This window comes from Cyprinus carpio, chromosome A7 (assembly GCF_018340385.1).
Source record: "Cyprinus carpio isolate SPL01 chromosome A7, ASM1834038v1, whole genome shotgun sequence".
NCBI lineage: Eukaryota > Metazoa > Chordata > Actinopteri > Cypriniformes > Cyprinidae > Cyprinus > Cyprinus carpio.
In genome coordinates, this window is record NC_056578.1 from 36,213,845 (window position 1) to 36,226,785 (window position 12,941).

The 12,941-nt window shown below is 35.6% G+C and overlaps 1 protein-coding gene across 1 annotated transcript in view; it reads left to right on the top strand.

The window, feature by feature from the left end:
* LOC109102595 (zinc finger protein 609-like) overlaps nt 1–12,941 on the top strand; it is a 46,160-nt gene that overhangs the window by 2,040 nt on the left and 31,179 nt on the right. The window contains exon 2 of the mRNA XM_042760989.1: nt 5,168–6,036. Coding sequence (XP_042616923.1) covers nt 5,293–6,036 — 744 coding nt within the window. The 5' untranslated portion in view covers nt 5,168–5,292. The remainder of the gene's footprint in view (nt 1–5,167; nt 6,037–12,941) is intronic.

Sequence of the window (12,941 nt, forward strand, 5' to 3'; positions counted from 1 at the left end):
CTGGCATTTTGAGAAATTGTATTACCGTTATTGTTGTAGACCTACTATATTACAGATTTCTGCCGATCTTAAACGGTCTTCATTTATGCTACCAGAAAATAAGGGCTAAAAAGGTCTTAAATAGGGGCAGAAAGTCTTAAATTCATAAAGACGGCATTAAATGTTGAGTGCACTGCAAAAAAAAAGAAAATCTCAGTATTTTTGTTTTGTGTTCCAATACAAATATGGAAACATCCTTAAATCAAGATACATTTACTTGAGATTCAAATTGAATATGTACAATCTGTCAGTAGGGTTTGAATACTTTTTTTTTTTTTCACTTTGAATTAAGTTGATTTAGGATGAATTAAGTTGACATTGGCAGATATTTGTTCTAGTGTTTGTGTTTCTCATAAATGACTTATTTCATGTCATTTTGTTTCTCAAGTAAATGTATCTTGATTTAAGAATCATTAGACATTTGCACATTAAAACAAATACAGAAAAAGTTATTTCCATATTCCAGTGGTTGGGAGCAATGATGAATATCTATTTGATGTTGTTTTTTCAAACTTTGAAACGTTGCTAATAAAAGACATTTACATTTAGAGACCATATTGGCTATCATGAAACCTACAGAATGAAACCCCTGATATTACCGCCATGGTGTTCATTGACATTTTGGCCAAGTAAATATTTATGGTATGTTAATAAGGTCTAGGTTTATACAGTCCCATGGTACCACCACAGTACTTTTTAGCCAGAGGAACCTATTGTGCACTATTCATTGTGTGTGAATGAACTGAATTGCATTTGCCCTGTTGTATCTATTTAAAGAATCAGCACAGATATCAAATAGTCTCAAGTGAAGACAACATTTAGTAAGCAGAGAAATCATAATAAATATATATATATATATATATATATATATATATATATATATATATATATATATATATATATATTATATATATATATATATATATATATATATATATATATATATATATATATATAATAGCATATGGATAATAATTAGCTTTATTGTTTATTTGGTCTTAGAAAGAAGTGTAATGTAATAAAATCAAACGAAAACCGTGACACCATGTCCAAAACACAGCAATATTTTTTATTGAACGGGAGCTTGACACCAAATACAGGCAAATATGTGACGTTTCACATCATATACTTTCAATATGGTTTGCGTTTATCAGTTATAATGTTGTGGAGTACTTGTGTGGAGATGAGTTGACAGTCAGCCGGAGGGCGATTCTATTACCTGTGTCTCAGATAGTTTTTTTTCTCTCTCTCTCTCTTTTTAGCTGTTTAGTGTCTGTAGCGTTGAGTTTTGTCTGCAGGCCAGATATAGATGTTTACTGTCTATCCTTTATACTAAAAAAGCTTTTGCTCAGCTTTGGTCTAGACAGCTATGTTTTTTTTTTTATGTTTTTTAGCCCATATGGCGTTGTGCTCCTACCACAGACAAGCTTTGATATTGAAAGTTCTCTGATCCCGTGTTAGGATAGTCCAGAAAAATCAATAGTTCTGAGCCGATGGGAGCTTACAGCTGGAAGAGAGATATATTGCTGTAGCTCTGTAATGTTTGTGAATGCTTAGAGAGATCCATACACTCATTATGAATTAACTGTTGTGTCACCACTCAAGCTATGCACATCATTCAGTTCGCCATTCGATCTTTATTGCTGTTAAAAGTGGTCTGTTATGCACTTTTGTTAGATTGTGCCTTTAAGTTATCTTTGTAATGCAGATAAATGTCAATCTCTGTCTGCTTTTGTGTGGCATTAATAGGGCTGATAATTATAATTATATTTGATGAATATAAAATTAGCCAACATTTGTTGTGGTAATGTGTTGATGATTTTAATGCACTTTTTATTTGCAATGAAGTTTCCTAAAGAAGGCCTGTGTCATGGTTTATTTGAAATGTTTTAGTGAAATATATATATATTTCCTAAAGAAGGCCTGTATATATATATATATATATATATATATATATATATATATATATATATATATATATATATATTATATATTTCCTAAAGAAGGCCTGTGTCATGGTTTATTTGAAATGTTTTAGTGAAATATATATATATGTATTTTAATTTTTGAATTTAACCTCTTAAATTTACATATTTGGCAATAATGGCTGTTTGCTCAAAATAAGCTCCCCTGTTCACAGTTTTATATAATTTTACAACAGAGAAAACAAATATCAAGATGCATGTCATATATTTTCAAAATGATAAAAATGATTAAGATTTGTGATTCCAAAACACTCATTCTGAGATGCTTGTTGAATAAGCTGTACATCTCCTAGACTTTTAGAGGGATCAAATAGCCTTTTCACATTAAACCGAGGTGCACAGGTTAGTTACAGATGTTACAAACTGACTTTGACCCCTTTGACTGTTAGTTCCAGCAGAACATCTGCAGTCTTTAGATCTACCCACTGTGAAAGAATGACCATCTGGGATTATGTAGAGCACGCATGGTCGTCAGATGATGGCTCATCAATGAAGGGTCCTACAATCAATACAAGGTTTTGTGTATTGTTCTCTGTGGGCTTTTGTCATTTACAAGGCGTAGTTACAGGAAATCCAATGGCTCTGTTGCAGTATAAGCCAAATCTTTATTTAAATGGCAACACAATCTTCTTAATCAGGACTGTCATTCTAGAGTGACAAAATTAAATTATATTTTATAATTTAGTATGATATGGAAGCTACAGTTTTCTTAATTTGTTTCATTATTGTAATATAAATGAAACATTATTGTAAACATTTGCTTCAAGATTGACCTTCTCATCCGTAGTAGTCAGTGCATGTGAGATGCTTGATTGGGTAATTAATTACTGTGGCTGAAATATCACTCAGATTCAATGCCACGATTTGGCTTTTGTGATGATCAGAGACTTGCAAAAACCTATATGAAACTAAATAAAAGGCTGATGCAAGCTCCAGCTCATTGAACAAAGCCCTCCGCTTGCTGAACTGATCTGCAGTTAAGCTTGGTGAAGCATTTCAAACATGGATAGACTAACAGAAGTTAATCAGATTCTTACAGATTTAGTGTGAGCGGATTCATTTTTATTAGAACACTGCTGTCATTTAAGTTGCTTTCCAGCCCTTGTTTGCAGCCCCGAGCCCCTTAGCACTGCAGGATAAATTCTCCAGACTTGAGTGTTAGTTATTTACACTGTCAGAGGTCAAAGTGCATGCTCCTCTGACTTGTGTGAGCTTATTTGGCTGTACCCTTGCTAAGCAGAGATGACCTGTGGAAAACAATGGCTGCCTTAATTAGTTTACAGACATCATGCTTTAATTAAAGCCCAATAACTTAAATTACAACTTACAAATAGTTCACCCAAAAATGAAAATTACCCCATGGTTTACTAGGTATATATGACTTTATTCTTTCAGACAAACACAATCAGAGTTATATTTAAAAATGTCCTGGCTCTTCCAAGCTTTATAATGGCATTGAATTGGTGTTATTTTTCAATAATCCAAAAGAATAATCCAAAAGAAGTCCAATAAAGCGCATCCATCCATCCATCCATCCATCATAAAAAGTGTCCCACATTGCTCCAGCGGTGAAAGATGTCCTGAAGTGAATTGATGTGTTTTTGTAAGAAAAATATACATATTTAAAACTTTAGAAATCTCTAGCTTCTGCTAACTGTCGTATGCTGTCATTTTTTTTTTTACCAAAATGCATCGTTTCGCTTCAAGAGGCCTTTATTAATCCAACCCCATGGAGCCGTGTGGAGCACTTTTTATGTTGGATGGATGTGCTTTATTGGACTTCTTTTGGACTATTGAAAAATAACACCCATTCACTGCCATTATAAAGCTCGGAAGCCAGGACATTTTTTATATAACTCCAATTAGATTCGTCTGAAAGAAGAAAGTCATATACACCTAGGATGAATTCAGGGTGAGTAAATCATGGGGTAATTTTCATTCTTGAGTGAACTATCCATTTAACCTATACTTTGGCACATAATATAGGTCAAAATGCTTACAATTTCACACATCAGTGCTCTGTTTAGAAGTGAATGTCTTTGCGAAAATGTTTGACATTGTTATCTAAACCTTTCAGAGTGTAACATTATGCTTTTGTTTGCAAGATATAGATGTGTTAAATGACTAAAGTAGTGGTCAAGTGTTTTATAATGGCCAATGCTGATATCTAGAGAGCTGGGTTGCCACTGGCCAATACAAATAATAAACTGAAAAACCCATTAAAAATGTTTATTATCTGCTGGCATGATTTTGTAACTGACAAAAGAGGACAATTCCAAATAAAATGGCTAAATAATGATTAATTGTCCTGGCCAATATATCAGTCTCTCTCACTTTTTTAATCAATTGAAAATGTTATAGTTTAATTTGTGTGTGTGTGTGTGTGTATAAAAGTACACCATTTATTCATTATCTATTTTGATGTTTGCAAAGTTTGCAGTTTCAACTTGTACATTTATTGACAGTGCTCTGTACATGTGAGTCTGATTGATTAGTAATATGAACCAGTATAAATGTTTATTATTTCTATCACGTTTTTTCTTAACTCTTTTGCAAGTGTGTCTTCGCTAAATTCTACAGTAACAGAAGGTATTTACATAAGTTATGAAGTGCACTATTTTACAGTACATGTAATATCAGAGTCATATAAGGTAACTGCATGGACGTAACATGGGCTAAGGCTAGGTTTAGGGTTAGATTCAGGGTTAGTACCTAGTTATTACTATAATAGGCACATAGTATATACATGCATAACAGGAGTATAAAATAAAGTGCTAATGAAATTTGATTTGAATGTGATGAGATAAAAAGGCTGTGCACCTCAGAAACAATGGCAAGAAAACATACCCTTCAGTGAAGTGAAGGGTTGAGATTCTCAAATTAATTAGGAAGAGATTGTTTTCATCTGGTTAGAACTCTGTAACTCTCACACTCTTTCTTGTATTCAATCTGTATACTGTGAAAAGAAGGTTCAGGAAAATGGTTATCTAATTCAGCATTCAGAGTTAATACTCAAGTTTTATGTTTGCTTTTGTGTGGAAAGTCATGTCCATGTGCAGTGCAGAATATTCATCCCTTACCATTTCATTTTTTTAGACTACAATTTCAAGTCAGATAATCTCTTTTGTATGTCTCTCCTCTAGGCCAAAATGTGGGTGACTGGGAAGTTGACATCAATACGTTGAGGCTACTGTTCTCCTTCTCCCCACACCCTGGCAGTCTGAGGAATCAGACGTTACTGTGACAAACCTGGGCCGCTGGCACTAAAATGTCCCTAAGTGGTGGCACTGCAGGCGGGAAAGGTGTGGACTCGAATGCGGTGGACACTTACGACAGCGGTGATGAGTGGGATATCGGGGTTGGAAATCTGATTATCGACCTTGACGCTGACCTAGAGAAGGACAAACTCGAGATGTCTGGCACCAAGGACGGAGGGGGAATGGCAGCTCCACCTAGCGCAGTAGCGGCTCTGCCAGACAATATCAAATTCGTGAGCCCGGTTAGTGCCCCTCAGGGCAAAGAGAGTAAATCGAAATCAAAACGCAACAAAAATTCTAAAGACAATAGCAGCAAGTCTCCAGCTGCAGATGGAGCAAAAAAGGACCATCAGGGACGGACCCAAGGGGAGGTTACAGGTGCGACAGGTAGTTCAGGAGGCGGCAACTCCGCTCCTGGCAAAGGCGTCGAGAAGGGCGCCAAGGCCTCACGCGGTGTGCAGAACAGCAAAAAGGAGAAGGAAGTATCGAGTGGGAAAAACAAGAAAGAAAAAAGTGAAAGCGGACCAGTTGCAGTCGTGGCAATTGAGAAGGAGATAGTAGCAAACGCTCAGGCGTTTGGAAGCACACGCAACACGTCCTTTGACAATACACAAAATGCAGACATGGCTGTGACAGAGCAACTTGGGAATAACGCTCTGGAAAATGTTGAAATCGTCTCTCCGTTAGCTATTAAATCAGAGCCAGAGGAGCTTGACGGGGAATGCAGAGCTTTGAAGAAGGTGAAAAACGAAAAGGTAAGCGTAGATGGCCCACTTGTGTATTTGAACCATTACGCAGCTAATGGAAATTGTATTACTGAAGTATTGATAACGTGAGTCAATATTAACGACCTAGACACCTGTGACACAAGTGAGTGGTTTCCTCTGCAGTAATGCTTTCTTCGCATACTTTTTTGGCATTTTGTTTGCTTTGATCTACATTTTTGCCACTTTTATTGATAGTAAAGAGAGGACTAAACTTGTAGTGGTGGAAGGGCTGGAAGAAGGTCATTTAACTGGTTTTATACATGCTTTTACTCAGAACAGAACCGCTTCTGTGATTCTGGGAATCATTAAAATTGGGAAGGAAATTCCAATTAAAGCTTCAAATCCAGTTTCAGATCTTAAGAAGAAACATGATGCCAGTGTTTGAAGGCGATCTACGGCTCTGTCTATTAAATGCCGCTCCATTTGAAAGCAGGTGATGGCGATTTAGCGGTAATCGGGGAACCAGCTTTACTGACGAAATGCGCGTGACAATCACATGCGATATATCGCCCAGCCCTAGAAAGAAATGATTCGGACAATAAATTGGTGGTGATTCTTCATCTAAAATCTAGAGTACTTTTTTTTTACGTTTTATGTTGTGACAATTAATTGTCCACTGGTATTTCATATAATTTAGATTCCCATAGGTCACATTTGCTAAGGAAAGACGCATTACAATTTTCAATGTCTTGTACGTTCAATTTTTTTTTTGAACTATTGACTGATTAATAGATGTTTTGCCATTTTCCCCACCTTAATTTTCGGTATCTGGAAAATCTAATCAGTCAACCTCTAATTTTTAGTTTGGGATAATAGTGTTGGTTGATGCAAAAACGTGTTCAATTTAGTGTTTATGGTAGCACTGAGAATGATGCAGCATGCAAGGGGTCATTGATTAAGAAATACAAGGTGGCAAAATATCAGCCATTAAAGCAATGGCAGATCTGAGAAACAAAGACTTTTCATGGTGCGTTTCCCTCAGATTTGTACATGGCGACTGCTAGTATGTCTGGATGGGTGTTAAAGCCAGCAGCAAGGGTGGGGGAAGGGAGTGCAGCGAGCTCGCACTGCTAATTCAGCTCATGAAAGGCTTGAGCAGTGAGAGCAGCTGTCCTCCATTGTCAGCCAGCAAATTTCCAGCATGCCTCATTTCACCTCTCAATGTGAGCAGAGAGAAAGCTAGAGGGCAGAACAGAGGGGGATAAACAAACAGAGACCGATAAATGAGGGAAGGAATGAATAAATGAGAGAAAACTGTTGAATGCCTCAAGTTGCCGCAGTGCTTCCAAACAGAGGTGGGGAGAGATCATGTGTTAAATGCCAGCGGTGAAGTCTGCTTGTAGCTTTGCGAGAGGTTGGAAGGTTCTCTGCTCAGATCTGCTGAGAAAAAAAGGCCACTCAAGGGCCAGAGGAAGGAGAAGGGGGAACAAATGACTTGGCTAAATGAAAGAGGGGGAGGGGAGGGTTGCATTGTAAGTGGATGAAGTCTTTAACTTCCTACACACTAAGGAGCTTGTCAGCGCTCCCACAGTTCCACTAAAGCAAAAGAGGACTGGTGAAGAAATCAGGGCTGCTGCACAGTTCACATGCTTAAAGTATAAAGTATTAATTGGGGCACATGACCACCATATTAAGCGGTACTATAGCAGTTGAAATTTCATACCAAAGTATGAGGCATTAATTGTTGGTTCCAAATTCTAGATTAACCCCACTTTCTAAAGAAAGGTTCTGGCCAATACCAATAAGCTGCTAATTATCTTCATTTTATGGCAAAAATAAATAAATAAATGAATAGTATTTTGTGGGTTTATTATTATTATTATTTTTTTTTGCAATGTTGTGGTGCTTGTAGATGTACATAATTTGAAGGGTTAGTTTACCCCAAAATAAAAATTTGTGTTTTAAAGATAAATTAGATTCTTGTGGGTTTGGAATGACAGTGTGTGTAAAAGATTTTTAACAGAAATGTGTAACAGATTTTTCATTTTTGGGTGAACCCTTTAAAGACCACAACATTTATAATGTACAGTATGATATATGTATAGGTAGCTATACATTTTGAGATCTGCTCAGTCTGTTAAAAAATCTTTTAGAGGAAAGAAGAAATAGTATAGTGTCATAGAAAAGACTTAAAGGGATAGTTCACACAAAAATGAAAATTAGCCCATGATTTACTAACCATCAAGCCATCCTAGGTGTATATGACTTTCTTCTTCCAGACGAATGAAATCGGAGTTATATTAAAAAATGTCCTGGCTTTTCCAAGCTTTATAATGGCAGTGAATGGAGGTCGAGATTTTGAAGACTAAAAAAAAGTGCATCCATCCATCATAAAAAGTGCTCCACACGGCTCTGGGGGTTAATAAAGGCCTTCTGAAGTAAATCGATGCGTTTGTGCAAGAAACATTAAACATTAAAACTTTATAAACCGTAATCTCTAGCTTCTGTTAACTGCCGAAGAAAAAAGTCATATACACCTAGAATGACTTGAGGGTGAGTACATCATGGGGTGATTACAATTGTTTGGTCAACTATCCCTTTAAACCTTTGCTTTGTTTGTTTTCTATCACCATCACTTTTAGTACTAGAGTTAAAGGTAGATAACTGCAGGAGTAATTGAGCTATTAAAAAAATTGTAGAAACAAGCATCCACATTTAATTTTCCATTATTCAGTGTCAAATTCTGATGCAATAAAAAAAAACACCAATATCGCTTGATAATCAATATGGTTCCAATATATTGTGTATCTTTATCAAAACAGTTGCAGCTTCAGCCTTGGATTTGTCACCATTAAAAGAGTTGAGAAAGAAATGCTGCATAGTAGGGCTGCACAATTAATCGAATTTCTAATCGCGATTACAATTATGGATGCCACAATTACATAATCGTTCAAAGTGGCAATAAATTATTCAAAGTCCACTTATGTTATTCTGTGTGTTTAAGATGCGTTTTTTTTCTACATGTTATCTTAAGGGTTTTTCTCCTTATTTTAGTTTTAGTATAACATTAAAAATACTGTTCATATTTTTACTTTTTTTTTTAATTTAAAGAAGAAGCCAATCCGATGTATATTTGACATTTGAGGCTTAATACTATAGAAAAGCACTAAAAGTTTTTTCATTTAGAATGTTTTCAACTTGTTTATTTTCATATAAAAATATGGCATGCAGCTGCATCAAACAATGGTATAAACATCATTCAGTGTAAATTTTGATAATCGTAATTAAAAATCGCAATTACAATTTCAAGGGAATAATCGACAGCTATGATTTTTGTCATAATTGCGCAGCCCTACTGTATAGTTCTGTCTGGTTTCGTGAACAGTACTAGCCTGAAGCACACTTTCAGAAATCCATTGCAAACAGTCATCATTCTAGAATCTTTTGGCATACATTATGCATTATGTTTGAGATGCACTAATCCTACTCTGGCTGACTGCTTTGGATGCATATTATGAATCGGGATGTGTTGTAGTCCGTTTACGGCATGTGGTCTGATCATTTGAACAGCTCTTATGGTACAGAATGAGGGTGGTAACTTGCAGTGATTGACTGATTTTTGCAGAAAACTTTACATAATGCATAGCATGTGCGATCTATTGTTTTGCCGAAATGAAAATTAATTTAGCTCCTTTAGCAAAAACAGCTGTTGTGTAAAGTAACCCAATGTTGTGGGGGTGGGCATTGGACCATCATAGATCTCTTTGTAATGGCAGTTCTTTCATTTTGACAAGGACAGTACTTTAAGCCCTTGGGCTGCTATGAAAAGTGGAACATTATTGTTTGATCAAGAAAATCACAAGATCGCATCCATACATCTTTCTTTTACCACAGAATGTGTAAAGAACTGCCATTCAGTGTTGCTTAGTCTTGTGGTGTGTTTAACATCTTTGTGCTCTGGCATTGTGTGTCGGGTTACTCTTGCTCTAATGAGGTTAGTGTCACTGGAAAGATCCTTTTAAGAAGATTAGAGGGTATTGTTGAAGATTTCAGCGACAGATGCTTTGTGCAGAAGACAATACAGGCTGTGTCTAGAGCTGCTTTAGTTCGCAATTTAGCCTACACATCTATATTAGCATTAAATGTTGCATAAAAGTCAGTTCTGGTGCTAGTTATGATGGTGTGATGATTAAAACAGAAATGGGTTTAGATTGTTCTTTTGTTTTTTTGTTTTTTAACTCTTCTTACTGGCTCAATGGCTTGACTTTTTTATCTTCTCTGTTGGTTTATTTAAAAATACATTGAAAATGCAATTATACATACATTGACTGAGCATGCTTTTAATTTCTGAATTAAAATTCATTTTGATCATTTAAACTTCAATTTTTAGGATGACACAACTGTCTTGATTTCATAATTATATAGATTGGCATAATTTGTTATTATGTATAACAAAACTGCTTATTTGTATAAAAAATAATACTTTTGTCCAATAAACCACACTCATGTGGTGCAACCAACATGCTTAAACATACAGAAAAAACCTAGTATACCCATGACTGTGTCAAGGTCTAGAAGTAAAAATAATTTGACATGGTTAGTGCAGATTGTAAAATGTCATGTGGTGCGACTCCCTAAAAAATAGCAATATGAATGAATAATAATTTAACTTAATAAAAAAATGTAAAGCCATAAAAAAAAGTGTACACTGTTAAGAGAGTCAATAAATATATTTTTTAAAATATGAAACCAACATACATACAATAAGTACATTTCTAGGAACTTTATCAGCCAACTAAATTATAGACCAATATCTAAAATGTTAGCCAATTCTGACATCTGGCTACTTCATTGATTTCTTCTTCATCAAATAGCTTATTTGCTATTTCTTTGTCTGATTGAAAAGGAAACTTTTTATTTCTCTTTGCTTATTTGTGTGCTGAATTGTGCACTTTTGTTAAAATATTCATGTTCTCCCTGTCTCACATCCATCTTGTGTTTATTTCACTATTTCACACCCTCTCGTCATGGGAGCCCCTGAATGAATTGAGCAATTCAGCAACAGTAATGCTGCCTCTGTGCTGAGGGTAGTGTTTTTCCCCCCACAGTCTCAGTTACTCATTACATCATGTAATGCTATGGATGTTTTATGTGGAGAGAACGTGCTGTGAAGTTTGTTTTGCTGCTTCTGGGGTGCATAGTGCACATGTGAGATGAAAGGCTCATATTCCCATATTCCCATACTCCCATGTTCCCATAATCAATGTCAGCCATGACCACAGCTCAGGGTGCCACCCCTCTCTTTGCTCTGAACGCTGAGCCCATCCACATACTTCTACAGAACAATGTATCTGCTGTTAAGATGTATTACTGTGAGCGTCTCAAAAACAATGTGTAGCACAATAGTTGTTGCTTAGTGAAAAATGTAGATGTTTTTGAACAAAGACAAAATAATTGAAAAAAAATGTTTTTCATGTCATTCCAAACCCATCTGACTATCCATCTTCCATGGAACATAATTGAGTTATTTAGGAGATTGTTCTGGCTGCTCTTTTCCATACAGGGTTTCAAATGATAAAAAAAATAATGTTTGATAAATATAATCTATACAAATTTTGAGATATATTATAGGGTAGGGAATTCGAAAAGTGCTGGTACTTATGTACAGAGTTGATACTAAAATGAAAAATAAATCAATAAATCTGGTATTTCTGCAATGTCAGTAGTACTAAATTTCCCTCATGTGTGGCTACTGAGGTTTTGGTTTCTCGACAACCAAAAGCTGTTTTTTGTTGTCAAGTCTGACTGTTTTGGCACTAAATTTGACTAAATACTGAATTTTGTAGAAGAAAAAAAACATAATGCTTTTGAATATTCTGAGGGTCTAACTTAACACTCTCACAGAGTTGGTCGTGTATGTTAGCTAACATATGTGTTTGTTTTTCCCTTTTGATTGTAAAGGCTCGGTAGAGCACTGTACTGCTCCAAAACTGAGCTTGGCTTCATCGTAGGAGTCAATAAATATCCATTTAAATGAGGGGAAATTAAAGGACATGCCCATTGTGTTTACAGCGTTTGGCCAGAACCGGTTTTGTGCCTTTTTATCTGTGGTGTCAATCTGTAACCAGCTGCAACCACTGATAAAAATAGCAGGTGTAAATCATGTTCAACTGGTTAGTCACTCTATGTTGTACCTGACTGCAGCTGATTGATGATGCTTTAATATTCTTAACATCAGTGTTTTTTCCTAATATTGTGTGAGTTTCTGTACTCAGCACACGGTTACACTGATTGCTGCTGCAGTAGTTATTAATGAATCACTTGCCTTTCCCCTCGGTCTTTAGAAGTGTAAGTCTACACAGCATTTTCAGCATTAATTGCATCCCCCTATTGTGACCTTCTCAGATTTTATTTGTGGCATCATGATTAATGTGGAAGTTGCCTTATTTAACTCTAGTTTAACCCTTTTTTATTCTATGGGTGGAAAACAAAACAGATTATTTAGCAAAATGTCCTTTCTCTTGCATGTTTTGTTCCATGGAAGAAAAGAAAAACACATGGGAATAATGAAATAGTTTTGGGTGAACTGTCCCTTTAAATGTATTAGCTTGTTTGTATTGAATTTGACATATGGATAGGGCCCCTTAAAAGGGTTTGATTCAAAAGCACAATGATAGTGCAGATGATGCTGACAATAATATTGATCTTAAACATGTGTCTGGTGCTTTATCATAGCTGAACTGTTCTCATGTCAATACCCTCTTATTGATTAGAGGAGATGACATGAATGGCTTGTTTTGAGGCTTAAAGCTGAACTTCTAATGATTGTTAACAACTTATTCTCAGTCTATTTTGAAAATCCATTTTATAAAAAGCCAGTTTGTACCTACAACAAAACAGCTTACATTACATTAATTTTCATCAATCCAATCTCAGATTTTAAAAGGTTTTAA